This window comes from Larus michahellis, chromosome 9, assembly GCF_964199755.1.
Source record: "Larus michahellis chromosome 9, bLarMic1.1, whole genome shotgun sequence".
NCBI classification, from domain to species: domain Eukaryota; kingdom Metazoa; phylum Chordata; class Aves; order Charadriiformes; family Laridae; genus Larus; species Larus michahellis.
In genome coordinates, this window is record NC_133904.1 from 45,182,348 (window position 1) to 45,204,664 (window position 22,317).

The 22,317-nt window shown below is 47.9% G+C and overlaps 1 protein-coding gene across 5 annotated transcripts in view; it reads right to left on the reverse strand.

Moving 5' to 3' along the window:
- The window catches only part of LOC141748278 (gamma-aminobutyric acid receptor subunit beta-4), a 76,611-nt gene that overhangs the window by 21,471 nt on the left and 32,823 nt on the right, over positions 1–22,317 (reverse strand). For all 5 annotated transcript variants that reach the window (XM_074600043.1, XM_074600044.1, XM_074600046.1 and 2 more), the window contains one exon: positions 2,517–2,737. In XM_074600043.1, the coding sequence (XP_074456144.1) occupies positions 2,517–2,737 (221 nt within the window). The remainder of the gene's footprint in view (positions 1–2,516; positions 2,738–22,317) is intronic.

A 22,317-nucleotide genomic window follows, 5' to 3' on the forward strand; every position in this document is an offset into this window, starting at 1 on the left:
AAAAAATGCAGGAAAAGACAAGAACAGGCTTGAAAACACAGGGAGACCTGCACTTTTCTTCCTGTTTGCAGGACAAGCGTGGGTGCATTTTTACGGAGATAAAGGGAGCACAGGTGAATATTCAATGGCTGTTTTCTTACCTGCTTACACCTGCCGTGCACATGGCTATGTATTTTTGAATAGGATCACAGTTATTTGCACCTGCAAAACTGCACCTAGCACTTCTGTTGTCAGCAAAATCGCAGGTGCGGGAGTCAGTACAGAAAGCAGCCTTAAAGAAAATATTGCCCGTACCACTATGAGTAAAGCTAGAGTGACTTCGAGACTCAGGGCACCTGGCTTGTCCCCCCCCAAACCCCAGCGCTTTCAGGATAGGAAAAGCCAGCCGTCCCGACCCGAGGTACCGTTTGGGAAAAAGGACCTGCAGTTGCTGCGTGCTTTGTTTTTTGCAACTGCCGTTTTCTCCAGGGGCAAGAGAGCAGCTTCCAGGAAAACCAGCCAAAAGTTAAAACAACCCAGGCAGCTCTTACTATGGCCCTGGAAATAACAGGGGCAAACGGCTGCCATTTCCTTTCTTTTGGCCCGCATGCAATTTTCCTGGTCTCACCCCTTTACACAGATCATGCGAGGGAGCTGAGCTCCCATCCCTGCCGGAGGGGGAGGGAAGGGACAGGGCAGGAGGTGCTCGTGTGGTGTTCCAGCCCGAGCGCAAACCCTCCAAGGACTTCCACTGCCCGTCACCTGTGCTGCAGGGTTCACACTGCTCATTATTTGAGTTGACTAAATGGCAGCTGATAAAAATACCGCTTCTTTTGCTGTGCAGGTGTGCGCAAAGATTTCCCACCAGCCTGGGGGAGGCTCAGGTGAGGTGGCCCAGCAGCAAAGAGCAGCCTGAGCTTAACAGCACCCTTTGCCCCCTCCCACCCGACAGGCTGAATTTATGCTCCTACCTATCCCAAGTCAAACCATCTTCTTGCCCAGCCTTCACTCTTATTTTAACACACTGAGGAAACTTGGGGTAGTCAGCCGTGGGAAAGCTGCAATCTTTCTGGTGGGCCAGTAAAGCTGGCTCAGGGCTCCCTGGCGATATCAGCCAAACAACACCACCGGCCCGAGGCAGAGAGATGGATGTACCTGTCCTGGGAAGGGAGAGGCAAAGCTGGGACAGAGTCACACAGTTGGGTTTGTTGCACATTTTGCTGTCTCTGGGCCTGGAGCAAGAGACATCTGCTAATTGGAAGGGAAAAGTAGCACATACATCACCCCACGTACCACAGCCTGTCCCACAGCACCAGCGGCGACTGCTGCTCTCGTGGCTTCCCGGGGCTCTGCCATCAGGAAAGCACAGCCACCTTGCTGCCCTGGCAGGACGATGCCCTGGGCAGCCTCCTACTCTGCTATGCCTACAGCCAGCCCTACCCTGCCCAATACAGCCCAGCTACTTAAAGAGAAGATAAAAAAAAAAAAAAAAATCATAAAAAGTCAGACCTTGCTACAAAACACGAAGCAGCAGAGGAGCTGAGAGCTGGTACTGTAAATGGGAAGGGTGGGTGTACCCTCTTTGAAGGAGAAAGGTCTTTCCTCCCCCTTTGCTGCACTGGGACGTAAGCCCAGAGCTGCTATCGCAATCATTTGTGAATGTGGAGGCAGGTCTAAAAAGCCAGCTGTGAATTTTCGTAGTCGAAAAGGGAAAAAAAAAACCCAAAACCTAGGAGAAAAGCTCAAAGCAGACAAATACAGGGTTGGGAAAAATCATTGCCTAGATTTCAGCTACAGCATCCAAAACCTGCACTCTTACCTATAGCTGCAAACTCCTCTCTTAGGCCTCTGCCTCCTCCATTTAACTTTCTTACCTACCCTGGCATCTCCGCATATCCAGATAATACAGTAAGGCCAACCTTTACCGCCTCCACTGCAGACAAGCACAGCACTTTCAAAGGCTGTGGACTTGCCTATGTTAATTTATTCCAGACACCACAAAAAGCCTCCTCACTGAGGACCATTCCCCTACTAGATATCAACTTTCAAGCCTCAATCTTCAGAATTGCTCCGGTAAAGAGACATTTTTTTTTAACTGTACAGAAACATGTCTCCTATCTCATACTCAAAAATGACTAAAGTGGTTTGACTCAAATGCTACAGAAATTCAGCCTTAGATACAAGAGTAACGAAGTCTCATCTCCATAGGCCAAACTTGCAGAAAATTATAAGCAACTGAAAATGAGTGTTTCAAATAGAAGCGTTATGCAACGTGAATGACAGTGACCTGAAAAGCTCAGAGCAGACTATTCCCATCTCCAGCATTTGTCTGTAGCAGCACAGGAAACTTTGGAGGCCTGAAGGAAACAACCATTTCCAGCTTGGGAAAAGAACAGATACTTCAAACTGTACAACACTGGAGTGTCTTTTGGGCTTTTAGGTCCTTGCCTTGCCAGAATGTCTTTGGAAATGGAGGAAGTTCACATGATGAGATGTCATTCTCAATCACAGCCAACAAAGATTCCCCTTAGACTTACCTCAGGCCATACAGGACAGTCCCATCAGGGTGGAGCCGAATCATGCGATTCTTCACCGTCACCCCATGCAGAAAAGACTTCTTGTCATTCAGAAAATAGGTGTCAGGCAGCCACAACTGGTCAGCCACCCGGTTGTCCAGGGTCAAGTTGAGTGGAAGGTCGTTATATGCCAGGCGTTTGTCCCTCCAGCTCTGCTGGAAGTACATGGTGATGGTGTAGTCCTGGGAGAGAAACATGAAAACATCAGCCTGGTTCCAGGATAGGCATGTAACAGTCCCTTCACTACTACCACTGCTGAGACCTTGGGTGGGTCTCCAAATTCCTTGGCACCCAAATGTTTGTGTCCACATATCCACCAGGTGGGTGGACTGTGCTTTGTTCTGGGAAAAGGGAAACAACCTGAGCTTTGTAGGGGACAAAATGACATTACATGACACCGATCAACCCAAATTTCATCCCACTCGCGTTGTCCCAGCCTGCTTAGAGTTTGGCCAAAAACCGAGTATTAGTTAGGACTACGATAGCACTAAAGGATGTCAACCAACAGCGGGCTACACTGTGCCAAAGACCTGAAGGACTGATCTCCCATTTAAGTCATGGAAAGGTGTCTGGACACAATGCAGTCACGTTCAGCCACCGCTTGTTACCATACAGTTGGTAAAAGCCAATCGTATTTTGAGCAAAAACTCAGGAGATTCCCAAGGGCACGTGGAGAATCTCACCTCGAGGCCGAGGTTTCAAAGTCAAGCCAGGCCAGCCGTGACAAGCTATTAGCACTTGCCTCGTTACATGAGCTAAGTTGGGAGTTCATTGCGATTCTCAGGAAGGGACATATGTGAAGGAAATCTGTCACCAGCGGAGCATGATCCACCGGTAAAGGGCAGTTCCTTAACCATCCCCAGCTAGCACAATGCCATACGCATCTCCTGCTCGACAGTAAAATGTTGACACTTAAAACTGCTGCTAAGACAACAATTTTATAAAGAGCTGGGAGAGCTGTTTGGTGGCCCACAGCTGTAGCCCTGCAGAAACCATACGAGCTGCTGGACAGTAGCAGCACATCCAGAGGAGATCCCGAGGCCCCAGATCAGCTTGTTCAGAGACACAGTATTGTGGCGCCATACTAGAAGAACAATTATTTCTTCTCACGTCAAATGAGCAGTACAGGAAGGGGTCTTGTACACGCCAATGACAAAATATTCCCACGAAAGGTCTTAAATAGGCTAGGAGCCAAGATTTTTGGGGGCAAACCAGCTAGCATTAAAATAGCAGGTTGTTGATTAGGAAGCAGGCACAAGTCTTCCTGAGAGCAGCCTTACAGAATTCAGTGATTTTTCACCAGTCCTTAAATTAAAAGCATTTTTGCAAATGCATGCGAGTGACCTAGAACAGGTGGGGCCAGAGACAGTTGTCGCTTCCCAAGCAGGTGCCTACAGTGCCACAGGAATCCTCCCGACCACAGATTTGCATGATGGGCGTTTCTGCTCTGCAAATTCCAGCTGTCTTCAAGGGGCTGGTGAGGACCTTGCTCGTGCACCAACATCTGGGCTGCGCACAGAGGCCTCCTGCCTGCCTGTCTTCTCCCACTGACTTCTCCTGAAGCCAGGTTTGATTAGCACCTCTGAAAACAAGCTCAAATAATCCCACATTATGGGTATGTCAGCTTTCGGGGATCTAACTGTGATTCAGAAATCTAGACCCATATGCATACCCTAAAGGTCACAGAGTAAATCTGTGGTGTAGACTGGATACAAAAGATATATCTGTCACTTTCTGTGTTATATTGAAAAGAACAAAAACACAGTGACAGCTTTCTGGCCAAGAAACTGTTTTGCTTTGCTTTTTAAAGGACTGCTAAACTCCTGCCTCAGAAGCCTCACTGTCCATCTCTCAGAGGCATAGACATTTTCATTTTGGTCAAGACCTTGCAGAGGAAAATGTTCTCCCCAGTACCCCTCCCAGGGTGGCTGGACCTGCATTGCAGTGAAAGCACAGAGGAGCAGAGCACCGGAGTTCCCGGAGCCTCTTACCCTCCTTGGTAACAGACTCTTCCCCTGCCTGTGGGAAACTCAGCTACAGAGGCATCATTTCCATCCTCCCCCTTTGAGAACTCTACCTGCACATCCCGACAAGCTGCTTCACTGACCTGCATTTTCCTAATCCTTGACAGAGCCCTGCAACACCTCACCCCTAACCAGGCCGCCCCGCTGTCATTGCAGGCTCCTGCCAGCCTTCGAGCAGCAGCAGACAAGAGGTGGCACTCACCTCCGTAAGTCAAAAAGGGCAAGCTGCTTACAAAGTGAACAGTCGTTGGCACCTAAGAGATACACCTTCTAAACACATCTTCTGTATTTCCAGGATTGATGGGAACAAACTCAGAAGGGTGCAGAAATAGAAACCTACACCCTAGCCATCAGGCTGATGATGTTCTTGAGGTGCACAGACTTTCCTGGGGAAGAACAGCCAGCCCAGCCCTGGGCTGAGCTCTGCTCTCCAATCTTCCTGGGCTTCTTGGCACAAGAGATTTCTTTGGGCAGCGTCATGGAGGTCTGGAGCACTTGATAATCGTGGTTCATCTAGTGCCTGCTCCACTTCTCATTCTCCTGCTCTTCCTACCCCATCTCATTGTTGAACAGTGGACAGGATTTCTGGGCAGAAGGAAAAGAGCAGGACAAGTGTCCACACCGCGAAGGTCAGTCCTCCCTGGGACAGGGGGCCAGAGCAGGCACTGATATGTCCCACTACAGCAAGTGAGAGGGACCAGTACTCAGGAGAGAAAGCAGTGAGCTTGTCTTCCCCTTTATACCCCATGGTCTGGTCAGGCAATTGTGAAGCACCCACGTGACACCCTGGCATCACAACCTGGCCAGGCTCCAGAGCTGATGCGTTCTTAATCATAGCCTTCCTTTCAGAGGCAGATAAAATAATGACCAAGGGTGACATCGTTCTGCAGAAGCAGAATGGCCAGATGGAGCCAATGCATGCAGTGGTTCAGAAGTTCAGGAATCAGAAATAACGAGCCTGATTTTCCTCCAAGCCTTGAGTGGCAATCCCTTTGTTGTAGGGTTTTATCTGTCATTGGTTTCACAAGCCTACTGGTGCCACAGACACCACAAGCTGGGTTTCCCAGCATCACCAGCAGGTAGAAAGTTGGCCCATTTACCAGGCTCAATGAAGAGCTTCAAAACCAAACACACCTGGAGACCGTACACCCCTCCAGCTCTTCCCTCCAGCTCACCACTGAAGCACTTTGTGGGACAAGACAGCTGAATTTCCCTGATGCCTGTGCCCGGGATAAACCAGGGGGCACATGTACCCAGTAAACAGCTTTCTCCATCGCTGCTGCTGGAGGGGAAAGCGGGTGGTGCAGGCAACTATGACTTTCTACTTGCCTCTAAACTATCAGCCTCGACCCTCTCCACACTGCAGCTCCAGTAGCAACAAAAACGCTTCCAAATTTCTTGTTCCAGATTCCTCTGGGTCTTTCTGGAAGACCATAAAATGCTCAGGCAGGGCCAGAATCTGGCCAAGGTCAGTCACTGCCATGGGCAAGGATGGGAGAGCTTTGGAGGGAGCTCCCAGCTCACCCTGCCAGGTACGCCTACTGCACCGGGGAGAAAAGGCAGGACCCACGCTGGAGGGAGCACGCTTGTGCCAGGCCACCCTGTGCAACCTCCTGCTTCCTCTGGTGGCTACTGGGAGAGTAGAGGCAAGCATGGAGGAGGGGAGATACATCATCAGAAGCCCCGTGCATGTTGTGCTGCAAAGACCTTTGGAAATCGTTCAGTGTGAACCTAGATTTTAGTTTTGAAAAAACCCAGGCTGGGACAAGGGAAAGGGGGCTTCTGAAGGGTGGACGTGACCAGCAGTCACGCGCTTCCACTTGGTCTCTGTTTTCCACCCCCAGGGAAAGCAAGTTTTCCAAAGATACCTGCAAACCTTCTCTAGCTAGGCTTTGCTACTCTAACTTAACTGGCCATGTCAGCCTGTACCTACCCCGACCCATTGTGGGAAGCTAAAATGCTGTCACCAGCAGTGCTGGCAAGGGGACAGCCTGTTTCAGACCCAGATCAGCCCTGCTGAGCCTCACTGACCGACAAATCACACGCCCCTTATGCCAAAAGAGCTTGTGTGTTTCAAAACAAGCTGTTCCTCTCTCCTCCATCTCTGTTAGCCCAGTGGTAGCCACATCGCTTGGTCTGTCCCAGAAGTCCGGTACCCAGTAGCTCACAGTCTGCGCATCTCCAACGCTGCTTCCAGCCTTTTTATTTACCGCAGCACTCCTGCGCTGCCCTCCCTGCCTTGCAAGGCAGCCCTCATGGCCCAGCTGCGTGCGGGGCCGCGCTCAGCACAACAGCTGCCCTTCAGCCCCTCACAAAGCCGAGGTGGCACCTGAGCCTGCTGGAAAGCTGCTCAGCATAACCCTCCCCATGGGACCTCCCCTCCACATGCCTCCATTCGGTCTGCTCCAACGAGCAGCTTCTTGGGAGCTATCAGCCCCCCTCGCCTCCCCCGCTCCCTCCCGGGTTTGGCAAAGGCTTTCCTCTCTTTTTCTCTCCTCCTCCTTGCTGCGTGTGACACACACAAAACAAAGGTGAGAGCAACACGTGGAGCTGGCAGGCACCGGTGTCGCAGGGGTGCCTCCTTGCAAGGAGGGAGGACAGCTTACTTAGAGGGCCACAAAAGGCCCAGAGAAGGAAGAGGAGCTTACCTGGGGGCCTCACATGCTGAAATGACAGTGCGTCCTACCAGCTGCTGAGGACAGAGGGCTGGAGCACCTCTGCTGTGAGGACAGGCTGAGAGAGTTGGGGTTGTTCAGCCTGGAGAAGAGAAGGCTCCGGGGAGACCTTAGAGCCCCTTCCAGTACCTAAAGGGGGCTACAGGAGAGATGGGGAGGGACTCTTTATCAGGGAGTGTAATGATAGGATGAGGAGTAAGGGTTTTAAACTGAAAGAGGGGAGATTTAGATTAGATATCAGGAAGAAATTCTTTACTGTGAGGGTGGTGAGACACTGGAACAGGTTGCCCAGGGAGGTTGTGGCTGCCCCATCCCTGGAGGTGTTCAAGGCCAGGTTGGATGAGGCTTTGAGCAGCCTGGTCTGGTGGGAGGTGTCCCTGCCCAGGGCAGGGGGGTGGAACCGGATGATCTTTAAGGTCCCTTCCAACCCAAACCATTCTATGACAGGGCCGCTAGCATCCATCTCCAGGTAAGAGAAGGAGACTGATAATTACAGCCTTTCCTGAAACTCAGCAGACATCCCAAACCAAAGAGGGTGTAAGAGGACTGAACAGTGAAAGGCTGAAATGTTGACATGAGAGAGACATGGACGGAGGAAGGTATTTCCTGCAGAACCCCAGAGGCAAACAAATTCAGTGAAGCATGCACAGGGATTCCCCAGTTTCTCAGAGGACAGGGTAGGTAAGTCTTAGGGAACAGCAGCTGGGGCACAGCAAGAAGGGAAATAAGCTGGCATCATTAGTACAAATTCAAGAATGAATTTCTGCTGGCTCATATTCCAGACACCTTTATTAGCATCTACCACATGAGCCCCTTCATCTTACAGAGCCCCTTTGGGAGTGCAATGCTCCCCTATGCTTAGAAAGCAAACCTGGACTCACCCTGGACCCTTCCCTACTTGTGCTGGCTCTGCGCAGTCTGGGGGCAGAAATGAGCCCACTGTCATGGAAGACCAACGCTGCCTCTTGGAGAAGAAGTGTCCCTGGAGGAGGATGCCAGATCTGACCCTGAGGGGAACAAACCCTCTCGTGCAGAGGAAGGCAAAGTTTAAGGAGGCTGAGTCAGTGAGAGGACATGTGGATCCAGAAATGGGGAGTAATACAGGAGAGTGGGTCGCTCCTGGCACTATGAGCACAGGTTGGTTGCCACTGAAGCACTGACAAACCAGAGGGCAGGAGAAAGCTGGAGCCCCTGGGGGTAGCACATACTACCTGAAGCCATCACAACCCAGGTGAGGACCTGGGCATGTGACCAGTCACTTTTGGGCCAGCCACGTGCATTGAACAGTGTGCAGGGAGGCGCCCAGACCACCAAGGGACACAACACTTCAGGGTGGGAATCTGAACTTCCTTCTCTACAGAGGAAAGAACAGCGAGGAGTGGAGCAGGACCAGTTAACAACTGGGGACCAGTTGTCACCTCAGTAACAAGGGCAGCACTCTGCAGAGAGCAGCTTCAGCCTGTAACTGGAAAGCCACCTAAGGCACTCCTCCTTTGCACGCAACAACACACCGTTAGAGTCCACAGACTCAAGGATGCTCCTTTAGAGGACAGCATCGTGTGTCCCTTTGTGCTCACTGCACCGAGAGAAGGGCTCCAAAATTAAAAGGAGCCCTTCTCCTGCGCGGTCTCATGTCAGCATGCAGAACACCACACAGTATACGTCCCAAGCGGTATTCTTACAAGTGCGCTCGTGCTGATTTTGGAAACACAGTTGTACTGTGTCAGACCAAAAGTCTTTCTACATTAGTAAAAGAGAATAGCAGTGAGGAATAGAAGCAAAACAGGGTCTCTGTTGTGATACTTAATTCTCCATCTATTTGAGGCTTAAAGATCTCCTGAGCCAGAGCTGGTACCGTCTTAATTGAAGATACTCAATTTCTCTTCTGAGAGTTTGTGTTATCTCCTAGAATATTCAGCCTTTGGTGTCTGCAACCTCATGGTAGTGGGTTTAGCTCTTCACTGCATTTACATCACTTTAAAACAAGTACAAATCAGCGTTAATCTTTTCTGATTCCCGGTAGTGCTTGCATTAGGTCAGTAAATAATCACAACCCTATGCTTACAGGGTCTTACCCCTTTTAGATACTTACGGGTTACTGAGCAGAACACAAATAACTACTGATAGAGGCAGGAAGCAGCAAGGTGGGGGGAAACTGTTGCATGGGTTAAACACAGAATAGGGCTGTGTGATGACAGTATCTGACGTTCTGCAATGGGCTGTTGCACAAGAACAGACGGAAGGCAAGGTAATGGAAATAACTTTCCACAGACCCTGTGGAATTTGCTGTTACAAAAGCATGAAGCCAGGAGCATAACAGTATTTTGGAAGGTCTAGGCATCAACGTGGAAAATACAGTCCAAGTCATAAAAAGAAGGGACTAACAGGAAAGAATAGCCCAAGGATGCAGAGCCTCCCGCTGCCAGGCAGAAGCTCCCTCTTCCTACAGAAAGTCACCAGAAGCATCCCTCCTGGGCAGGCTGCTTCATGAACCCTCAGCACAGCTCCTGGGAGGCACGGATCGTTGGCAGGTTGGGTCAGATAATTTTCCTTTGTGCTGTGACCTAGAGCGCCCCCAGTATTAAACTTGTCCAGAGGCAGAACTGTGCATGCTCATTGGGAGCTACACTAGACTCAGAAGCCAGGATTAGAAATGGAAGGAATAACGTATGTGAAAGGGTCAGATCTTTGCTCAGAATACAGTATTTCTGGCAACATGGATGTCTCCTCTGCCTAGTCCACTTTTGTGGGTAACAAACGACTCAGACACCTCTTGGAGGGGCTTCGAAGACAAAGGTGACTATTCCAGGCTGTTAGTGGAAGTTGTGTTTCACCAGGCACTTGTAAGGTACTGGAAGCAGTAACTTCTCTGCGGGGGAGAGTGCACGCTGCTCTTTGGCTGCTGCATGACTTTGGGCATGAGGGATAAAGGAGGATTTGCAACTTGCCTCTAGCACTAGCTGTGCCACTTGACTTTCTTCCCCCCTCATTTCCCCTCCACCCTGACTTTGATAAAGCACCTCCTTTTGGCGAAGTGACCAAATAAAGGTCCTTCCCCACATAAGCAAATGACATATGGTCTCCTTGTCCAAGATCACAAAAGAACATTAGGAAAGCCAAGATGCTCCAGAAAGAGGGAGAAAAATGGAACATCTGACTTAGTAAAAACCAAGCTGCCACTGCCAGAGACTAATGAACAGTTTGTTGGCTTCAACTTCTTTGATGATTAAACACCATCTCCTGTTCCCGTCATTCTTGGGAAAGAAATTAAAGGACAAAGTAGTCCTCAAGTGTGTTTCATTTTAAGGAGGGGGTAGGGGAAATAAGAGGAATTATTTTTAAGGGGAGGAGACAGGATGTGCCTGCAATCAGTTGCAAAGAACTGGAGCAGCGTAAAATGTGCAGGAGAAGGACAGAGCAAGACAGCCACCGTTCTTCCTTAGCAAGCTCGTTTAAGAAAACTGCTTTGTCCTCATAAGGGATTGTCCATTTCCACACAGATAAATCAATGGGTCCCAGACCTTAACGAGCACCGGTTAATCTGACATAAGTAAATACCTGATAGCAGTTTTCCAGCTCTAAGACAACACAGAGTCGATTCAGACTCTCACCTTTGCTTATGGCAAGAGGCAGCAGCTCTTGTACTTACTGTACTTTCATGGAGAGTATTCTGCCAAAACACTGCTTTTAATTTCTCTTTTGGTGCAAGCCAGCGCCCAGTTTACAAGTCTGAAGTTTTGCATGACAACTGTCATACGTAAAGTGACAACTATTTTAGATACTGCCCTTATTCCCACATTTCATCTTAGCAGGTGAGAATGCCACGACCTTTTTCCACCTCCCGTATTTTTTGAAGAACCACATGTCAGCACTGACTTGGGGCTCAGGAAGGGCACCTTCCACCTGCAATCTCTCTGCCAGTAATGCAAGGGGGTAGGAACGTGTTGGCTTCTAGGATGTGCTCTATGCCCTTCTGTGCTGCAGGTCCTTGTGCTCTTGAACTCATTTTCTTAGGACCTGAGAAATACTTTGCATGGAGATGTTCCCCTCACTAATCTGATCTACTTTTGTAGTAATTTGCATGCGTTTAATTGCTGAATGCATGTCCAGAAACTGGGACAGATATCAGCTACATCCTCAACAACTAGGGGTGTGCAAGTGAAGCGTCACTTTGTTGCCCTATTTCTCTCCTGCCATGCCCTATCCCTGTAGCACCTGCATTGGTGCTGGTCCTGCAGGTATAAGGTAGAGGACATACCTAGCTGAGTCCTAAGCCAAAAGGGCATCGATCTGCCCATGACAAGGCGTTCAGGCTTCAGAGCCTGTATATCGATGCCCTTTGTGAGCAGGAGGCAGCACCGTATGTCATCTGCTTAACAGCCCCTGTCATGCTGGAAGCAGAGGTCAAGAGGAGAAAACCAGAACCGATGGGCACAGGGAGGAGTATCACCTGCTCTAAGAGCACATGCGAAACAGCAACCTTATTCTGTGTTACAGGCAGCACTCCCAAAATCACCACCTGCAGCATGACATCTTCCTCAGGCAAGCTCTTAGAAAACAATGCCAGGCAGTTTCTATTCTTAAGCCATAAAATCTGTGAGCTACTGCATACCATTTCTGCCAGTCTGGTCTCCTCACTCGGTTCCCTGTGAACTAATAGCTGGGCACAACCCAGAGCCCACTCTACCCCCAAAAGCGGGATTGTTTGACCTTCCCATTTCTCCATCGCCAGCTAGCTCTCACTCCAAACCTCATCATAACTTGAGAAATAGTCTTTCCCCGAGATTAACCAATTAATTAGAAATGGTCAAACTCATTTTTGGTTCCTATACCTTCCCATGCCAAACCAGCGCAGAAGGGCATACTTTGTCCAGACAGCCAACTAAGGCCAGAGAAGCAAGGACATGCATTAAGTTCAGAAAAAGGTGATACATGAATTTGACCAGTTTTCAGGCAGAAAGTCAAAGGGATGGTGCTTACACAATACTCTCACTGATAGATGGACTGGGAACTGGTAAGGACTCATTGTAGTATCAGGAGAGCTGAAAACAGGTAAGATACATAAACAAGGAGACAGCTCAGGCAGCAAGTCCCCAGCTGAGTAATTTCTTCCAAGAAAATGACAAGTTAGAGGGGTGACTGGCTTGAGATAGTGCAGGGAGGGCAGCAAGCTGACCATCCCTCTATGAGAAGTACAGTGTGTGTTTTCCCCAGTGAAGTCTGTTCCAGGAATGACATGGGTCCCAGGCAGTGCAGGTAACATGGGTTCTTCCGCCTCCCGCAGATCCTTAAAGGCTTATTGCTTACATCTGGAGACCAAGTCATATGAGGAGAGGCTGAGGGAGCTGGGCATGTTTAGCTTGGAGAAGAGGAGGCTGAGGGGAGACCTCATTGCCCTCTACAACTCCCTGAAAGGAGGTTGGAGAGAGGTGGGTGTTGGCCTCTTCTCCCAGGTGAATAATGACAGGACCAGAGGAAATGGGCTGAAGCTGCGGCAGGGGAGGTTTAGATTAGATATTAGGAAGAATGACTTTACTGAAAGAGTGGTCAGGCACTGGACCAGCCTGCCCAGGGAGGGGGTTGAGTCACCATCCCTAGAGGTGTTTTAGAAACATGTAGATTTGGCACTTCAGGGCATGCTCTAATGACAGAGATTGTAGGGTGTATTTTGTGTGTGTGTATGGTTGGACTTGATCTCAAAGGTCCTTTCCAACCATGAAGATTCTGTGATTCTGTGATCTGTGTTCTGCTAGTGCATCAGATATCTCCAAATGACTTCATCAGACCATCCCAAATCCCTTCTCTCTCTCACCATATTTACGTAAGGCAAAAATCTTAACTTAGCCCCTTTTTATCTTAACCTCTCTCTAGGTATGCACAAGGTCACCCATTAACACAGTGCGAGACAAACAAGCATTAATGCACTATCTCCGTGGACGTCTCAGAGAAGTGTTATGATCTGCATCGCGTAGCTGGGAAAGGGAGTCCGAGGGCATGCTTATATTCAAACAAACTTTCTGGTTTGAAGTGCTTGGTAATTTAAAACCGATTATGCTGCCATAGGCTTCTGATGACCCATGACAGGAAAACATGGTGCTTTCAGACAGGCCATCTTTGCCTTCCACTGCTTGCCTGCACTGATCTGATATGCTACACAACTGCCTTCCACGCACCTACAAGCCAGGGGACAGTGCTGGTGCCTGTATCCCACTTCTCCTCCCCTCTCCCATCTAACTTCTCCCAACTCTTCTTTTCATACTTTCCCAGCACTACCCTTACTGCCTTACAGCATGTGTTGCCAGTGCCCTCCTGCATACACATATGGGCATATCTAATATACAGCCATTAAAGCTCAAAAATGTTTTTAATAATCACTCTGTATTTAATTAAACATGCAACAACTAGCCTATTAGAGTAAATTAAATTTGAGTGAGACATTCGAAGAGTGACTGGTGAAGATATCAGTTTCCAAAGCCTTCAGAAGGACAGGGGAAGAAAACTGGATTAAGCCAATGGAAAGGTGATGCCAGAAAGCCAGCAATGCTCCCTAAACTTTTTCAAAGGGGCTTCACAGCCTCTGCATGTGTCCTCAGACAATTTTCACCTTGTAGTGACTTTTTTTACCTCTTGCTTGCTGAGAGATGCTCACTTCAAGTGGCTAAAACTCAATAAGCTTTCTAGCAGAAGCAACCTGGTAACAGAAAAACATAATTTCTCCATAACGTTCCCAGAACTCTTCACTTCACCTTTTTTCCTTTTTTTATATTTAAATGAAACATCCTCTTCACTTTGCCAAGAGTTTTAATGGACACCAATCCAGTAAGACTCTACCCCAAGCAGGAAAGGTTCTGCAGCCCTCCACATAGACACTGGCTAGTAGAGATCACGGAGAATAAAAGCTAGAGAAATGCAGAATTAAAGCAGTTAATAAAGCAGCTTAGTAGCCCAATGGAATTAGGTACTCTAGAAAACACCTCTGGGTATTGATTTCAGTTCTCTCAATGTTATTTCTGTAGGAGTCTTTGGGCACTTTCACCTGTGCCTCATTTTCTCTTATCTGTAAAAACAAGCCACTGATGCTAACTTGCCTCCGTGCTGCAGTTTGGGATCCCCACATCTCCAGGCGAGTGTGTAATGAACAGAAATGACTTTTCCTCCCTGTGGAAAATAATTAAATAGAGCTTGTAATTCCCTGTGGCAGACAAGACCACCAATGCAGTTTGGGGCCCCATAGGTAGGGAATTATGTTATGAATGAAGCAATATTACTACTTTACATGACAGAATAAAATGCTGTATATACAGCTTTGAGCACTGAAACCGTGAGACTCTGCAACAGTATCAGGGCACACAGCGCTTTAAAGACACTGTTTTACCTTAGAGAAGGAAGGTTTGATGTTCCAGGTTCCAAAAACTGCCACAAAGATGGCATTTCCCAGGAGGTAGCCAGAGGCAAACAAATCTTTTAAGTGATGTAAGACAACTAACAAGTCCTGGGTGGAACAATCGCCTCAACTAGGCTGGCACAGATTGGCTTGGACAAAAGGTTAGAATGGTGTTTATTTTCTGCAGAAAGCAAAGTTTGAGCATGTAGGAAGGATAACTGGGAGTAAGCAAATAAGATGATGAAATGCAGAAGAGCAGAACATATTTCTGGCAGGAGTTAGGTCAAGGGTGATCTCCTAAGGGTAGACGATGGCAGCCCTGTGGTTTGAAAAACGAGGCCTACTTTTCAACAAGCCCCCTAAAAATGGATGCAAACTATGGCACTTGAAAACCCCAAGACTCCTGCACACAGACACACGGTTCTGTATCTGGGGTGACTGCTTCTACATATGAATAGTCTTCATAGCCGTATCTGTGGCCCCTAAGTTGGCAAACTCAATACGATTGAGTTATCGTTAGAGAAAAGGGCTAGCAATCAAGTGTCTCAACTGTGGGGCACACAGAGCACTGTATAGTCATGCTGAAACAACCCTAAAGTACAGGAGTATCAACTGATCTGTTCTAGGAAACAATTTCTACTGTCAAGGGTACTGACCAGACAGTGTATCATCATGGATTTAGTCTACCTCTGCCTCCGTCCATGGGTTAGTCTGCCCTTGGATATGCCAGGGTAAAGCCAAGGGAACCAGTCCAGGCTGACACCAGCAGCAGTGCACGCAGTATGGCCCACACTGTCATTCTTCCACTTTAACAATCCAAGTCTTGGCCGCAGGATCATAAACCTGATGGACGGGTGCAGTGTAGTTAACTGACAGTGGCATTCGAAATGCAGCTGTAGGAAACGCTCCTGATTCTGCTGAACAAGTCGAGCTTATTACAGGACGCACAAAGAAAAAAAAAAAAGGGAGATTTCAGCAGGCTGTGGAGGTCCACAAGCAAGCAGACTTTGACTTCACGGCCAACTGGATGGCGGAGAACAAGCTGCAGTCTCTGTCCATGCTGAGTGAGTGCTCTCTGCAGTACCAGGACCAACAGTCCCGGAGCCAAGGAGCTCTATTTGCAGAGCTGGCTGAAAGTTATTGGCAGGGAGCCCGTATGAGCTCGGTAAATAAAGTATCCAGATAATAAAAATACCCAAAGGCACTGTTTAATTTTTCTGAGGGTTCTGATACAGCCAGTAATATTGAGAGGGAACAGAAATCTTGCAGACAGGAACCGGAGCACAGTGCAAAGCCATCTTTCCAGAAGAGTAGAACGCAAGGCACCTGGTAGGTCTGATGGCTCACAGGCTGTACAGCTAAATACCTGACTCTCATTTGCAGGGTAAACAGCTTAAAAGGAAGAGGGTTTGTGTTCAGGAACTAGACTCAGACAAGAGCTTGTGTATTGTAAAACCTCAAGTCCCCTTGAACTTTAGCTGCAAACTCTTCATGGGTAAATGGGTCAATACTTTGTGTATCCATGACCTAGGAATGCATCAGAGGGGATGGACAGGGAGATAGAAGGCACAGGCTGCCTTCCTCTGCAGTCACGCTGAAGTTAGAGGAGATACTGTGGTATAAGGTTGCTGCAGCGAAAGAGAGAGATGAGGTCCAACCTGTAAGCGGTGGGTATGGTTGGGGTTTGCTTCTCTCTTCACCAGAGCCTCAGATGGGAGCTCAGTGCCCCATGCAAAGAGGGGACAAAGGATGTATAAGAGGACATACTCCATATTGGTCACCACCTGCACCCCAGGTAGTAGGTGGCCAGCTGTGCACACCTTGCAAGCAGCGAAGGGGCCAGTGGGTTTTGGGTTTTGCCTTTTACTCCCTCCTCTGCCATTCTTCTGGCTAGAGATAGCCTGAGGCTTCGCATGTGTCAGGGCAGCAGGGTCTGCCCACATTTCATCCCACATAAATGCACACTCTCCTTCCCCAAAATGATCCCTTTCGTCTGACTAGAGGACCTTTCTGGATCTCCAAACAGTTCAGCAGATCCTCTTCCTTTTACCATCCCTTTTCCTTGAATGTTCATTTTTCTCTGTAGCCTAGCAACTCAGCACAGACTCAGAATATTAACAACTCTTGTCCCCACACATGATCTTCTCCAGAGGCCTGAAAAATGCGATAGCAGAAAGGCTGAGAGGGGTAGGAGCAAGCACGAGAGATGTAGGGAGCATGCAGAGAGCCTCTACCAGCATTCAGAAACAGCAAAGCTATTCAGCTGTCGTATCTGCCACCTTCACTTAACATGTACATAACATATAGAGCTATATATAGCCCCATTTATTTACATATTCAAATAGCAACACGACACGCACGCACTTGTATTTGGATCTAGGCTCTAAATTGAGGTGCTGGCACTCTTGCGCACATACACTCTCTATTGCTTAGATGCTTTAAACGTATATATGACAGGATGTCAGAAGGTCAGATTCTCAAGATCTAATTTGGTTTTCAATCAAACCAGATGAAGCTTTCACTTGTGGGAAGGTACTTTAGCATTCTGCAGTAATCCTCACCAATGCTGCAGCATTGCTATTGAAACAGGTGGCAGTTTGGAACATTGCTCTTAAATACAGACAGCTTTTTAATATATATAAAAAAATATATATAAAGGCTGTGGGAGTTCTGCCTGTGTAAAAACCTGAATAAAAACTTAAGCAAGAGAAAAAAAAAAGAGACATTTTTATCCTGGGCAAAGTTTTCGGCAGTAGCAATTCTAACTACTACAGGAATGCTGGGGTGCGAGCTGAAGTGGTTCATACCACCACACAACACTGACATGTTCGGATCTAAAGATATCTTGGCTGATAGAGGAACAGATGGAGTACCGCAATACATAGCACTGTTCAGCTGAAAGCATGCTGCAAACTCTATAGCCATGGACTCGCATCCTCTCCAACATGACTTCTCTCCTGCCGTGGGGTGGAGTCGCCTACGAAACGCAGGGTGAACTTAGCCTCTTCAGTGAGAGAACAGAAATGTTCTCATTTGGGAAATCGCCTAGTGAGCAAAACACGTGAACTCTGCTCCTCAGTACTGGAGCAGGGTTGACTCAGCGCTCCTGAGGCTTGAACTTGTGATGCTGGAGGACTTGCAGAGCTGCTCCTTAGGGATAACAGCATCATGGAAAGGTGCACAGGGGGGAATAATTTGCAACAAGCATTGCATTGCCACCACATTTTATTTGTACTGCAAAACTCAAAGTCTAGGCTAGGAATCAGCCAGTCTACCCAGCAGCTTTTCCATAACCAAGGATTTCTAGTTATGCAAAGAGCTTTCTGCAAACTCTCCCATTAAGATGTCATGTGAGCCCTACGAGATCCCTAGGAAGAAGCCAGCATGGTAGAATAGAAAGGCTTAGGGACGGAGAGTCATTCTCTAGTCCAGCAGTTCACAGTCTTTCTTCAACTGAGAGCTTGTTTGAGCAAGGTCTCCACAGTTCACCATCTACTGATCCATGTGCATGGCAAAACCATGCAATTCAGCCAACAAAAATATTTCATTCAAGGACATCATTCATGTTCAAAACATCAGAGCCCTTCAGCACAAGCAGGGGAGGTGCCTTTATAGGGGAAGCAATAAAGGGGCCCCTCACATGAGGGCATCTCCAGGCGGTACAGTGGCAGGGACCTGGCAGGACTGCTGCTTTACGAGGCTGCTCTCAGCAATGTATGCACTGAGTCCTTGAGACCTCTGTCTGGGAAGGAACTGCTGGTGCTTTGTGCAGATCCTAGCTTTCAGCTGGCCGCAGCGTTTGCAGAGTCTGTACGGTGATCTTTGGGTTGTTACTTAGCAACTTGACTCTAAGATGTAGTGAATTTGCTGGGCTGTCTCTGCAGTCAAGCAACACCAGGACCAAGGGCACAGGGAGAATTTTGTCATGGGAATGGGATAATCTGTGAAATGTTATGGAAGACACATAAGATTTTCCCCTTCTACAAGTTGCCAAAAATGCAGTAAATATTGACATATGAGTCACACTGACCTATTTTCTAGTTTCTAAGTCAGGACAATCTCTTTGCAAGCAGTTTCAGAAACAAGGAATGGGAGGGGAGTACTTCAGGCCCCTTAACAAGTTTGCTTTATTCTTAACTATTTTGTACAAACTCTTGTGGAAGGTAAATCCCTGTCTTTTGGGCAGAAAGAGGACCACCTGAGCATCCACTCCCCCATACCATCACACTGCAGAGCTCCCCTAAGGCCAGACGCTTTACTTGTCCTCATGCACTACCTTAGTCCAAGAGATCTTTCAGCACAATCAGTGGGATTTCTGTCAAAGAAAAGCCTAACTTGGTGTGAGCAGATATCCACATCTGATTGTTGACGCTTTAGACTGTATCAGTGCTGGTGAAAGTCACCCTGAGCTTCAGCAGTCACAGGATGTCACCACTGCAAGGACAAAGTAACCTCAAATCTAGCAATGTCAGATAAGATGGGTCCCTGACATCTGCTTAGTTGCAAAGATGTTTCTAGTTCAGTATATTTCTACTCTTACCATCTATCAAGGTGAGCCGCAGAGCAGGCAGTTGTAGCTACTGCCTCCAAAAGAGACCAGCTCAAAGCTGCGATGTCTGTAGTGGTTTGGAGGTTGTTTTCCACCCTGCTGCAACCATCTTTTATTTCTCCAAACATCCCTCTAGCAGAAGGAAAAAAAAAAAAGCATCAAGATGTTGTTGCTTTCCTTCAGCTAGCCAAGTGGTCGTGTGTTTGTGCACGAGCTACTTCCTCTTGCTGGAGAAGTAGAGGTGTGAGAAGGCCACCAAGGTACTATACACAACTGATGGCAGTGTGCACAGGACGCTGCACACAACTATTGTGCAGGAATGCCCTTTGCACCCCCTGGTAACTCTCCCCTTCAGGAAAATGCTGTTTCACATATAGAGAAGTGTCACTCTTTGACTTCCCAAGCAAACAGCCATCCAACGCTCTGCAGCCCTGCACACCAGGACGCGAAGCGACAATAGCTGCATGACCTAAGTTGTACTGAAGCAATCGTTGGCAGAGGAAGGCACAGACACTTGCCAGCTCTGGAGAAACCTTCCATCTCAGCTGCACGTTTGCAATACCTTCGTTTAAATCACAGCACACAGAAGCCCTAACATGTGGAAAAAGCACATAGCCCCTGCCTGCCCACGCCAGCACAGAGCCTGGGGATACCTCACCCTAAGTCAGAGCTGTACCATTTTTACCATGCCACACTGGTAGGATCTGGCCCTTCTCCAGCACCGAGGCCCCACAGCACCCTCTGCTACCTGCAACACTGCCATCCCAGGAGCCTACAGCCATCCAACAGGACTACAGCCCCTGCAATACCATTACAGCACGCCACTATTAGCTCAGCACCAAAGCTGCCTCTTCGTTTTACCATATTTTTGCCGTCTTCAATATTCAGCAGCCTTAAATACCAAGACGTAGTGTGCACACAAACTCTCAGTTTAGATACCACAGTGTCACAGGGCTGGAGATACCCTAGGCTACAGGAAAACATTTACAGCACTGGAGTGCCATGTCATACTTGTATCTCTCAACATATAACTCCAGAAACCTCTGACTGTACGATTTAAATGCTTTAACCTTTGATTTTTTTTAAAATGTTCGGGCATCCAGGGACGTAGAATAGACTGGGAAATATCTGTGTGTCATATCTCTGTTGAAAAGAGACGGAAACAAAACAGAATAGAATAAGAAAAACGCTGGTATATTTGAAAAGAATATATGGAAGTATAAGGTACAGTATAATAGTAGAAACCTCTTAAAAATAATGTTTTTTAAAGCTCAAAACGTCTATACCAATGGAAAAAACTTTTCAGGAGCATATTGCAGCACAGTTGTTCCTGTCCATTATTGGAGGCACCCAGAGGGTCTGCTGAGGGCCTTGAAAGGCTACTGCCAGAGCTACATCAGCCCCAAAGAAACCAGGGTTTTGCACACACAATTTGACTGTCAGAACACTTCGAGAACGGATTGTACGTAATGCATCCAGATCCACAATCCCACCTGGATATACATTTTCCTGCCTCTCCCTTCCCCTTTCCTGAAAGTGCCCAAAGTTCAAGAGCTCTGACCAGAAGGTACAGCCTGAGAGGCTGCTGCGTTGTGGACCACGGAAAGCCTCTGTATGGAGCCTAGCCTTCCACACTGCCTTCCGTCATCAACTACACCCACTGCACAGCAGAGTCAAGCCCATGTGTTACTGTGAATGGGTTACACAGAAATTGAGATTCAACTAGTCAGTGCACATGCATATTCCAGCGAACACAGAGCTGCAAAGCCTGATCAGGGCAGATTCCACTACAAAGGCTATTTCAAGCACGCCTAATAGACGGAAAATTTGACGTAGTGAGAAGAGTGATGCCCCACCGATGATGGCATAACAGGTTGTAAGATGAACTGTCCTGGTCAAGAACACCACTTTCTTTTGTGTTAAATGCCAGCTTAAAACCCTTGCAGCTCATCACTGTCTTGGGACATGCTTTACATCTCTTATCAACAGGGGAAACTTCTTTGCCAAACAAGATAGTTTGTTTTTCAAGAAAGCTTCAGGAAGTTGGGAGATAGCAGACATGATGCTTCCCTCCATAACCCCCAAGATGCCATACAGAATGCCAGCGCGAGTGCAGTCATTCCGACAAAACAGCAGGGTGGCCACAGGTGATACAGGAGCAGGAGGTAATGAAGCGAAGCGTCAAGGTCAGCTTTGCCAAGCATCCTGCACCAACCTCTAACCTACCTGCACTGCAGACTGTCCCCCAGCAAAAGGTATCGCCAATGCCATGGGCATCATTCCTTTAACATGTATATTCCCGCAAACATTTCTATTTGGAAGCCTTGCTTCTTACACTAGCCCTCTACAGCAATCCTCTTGCAACTTTTCAACTTGTCACCAGGTTTATAAAACTTTAAAGCTAGTGCTATAACAAACTGAAACGATGTTATTGCAGATGTAGGAGAGCATCTTGGGATGAATAAATTATAGGAGCCACAAAGAAATCACAACTATAACGGCTGGATGCTCCGAGCTGTCTACGGTGTGCAGACACACAGGAGGGAGCAGGTTTAGGACTGCACAGATCATAGGGCAGGAAAATTGAAGCGTTATGAAGGGTAACCATCTCTTATTTCAAAGGCATACAAAACCTCTGGTTGTTTTCCTTATTGAAATAGTTCATTAATGCTTGAAGGGAGTCTGAACTGCCTAGTACTAGAAAAATATGTCCCAAAAGATTACCTAGACAGAGAGAAGGCTACAGTTGGAAGTCTTAGCCTCTAGTCCCACCATGCAGCAAGTACAATATACCCCAAACAGGCCAGTCCTCAGCTGTCTGTTGAAAACATGCAGGAGTGGGGAAAACTTCCAGCTTCTTCTGAAGCCATTGATGCCAGATACCATCAGAACTGGATCCACCAAAGCAGGTTAGACCATTGAGCTGATCGTGACTTTGGGCAGCACTCAGGCCGTGTACCACAAGGACAGAAACCTGCAGGCTCCTTCAGCTGCAGAGAGACTTGAGCTCCAGGCTGCCTGTGCTCTTCATTCTCCTGAGCCAGAAGTACTTGAGGAACAACTGAGGGAGCTGGGGTTGTTTAGCCTGGAGAAGAGGAGGCTGAGGGGAGACCTTATCACCCTCTACAAC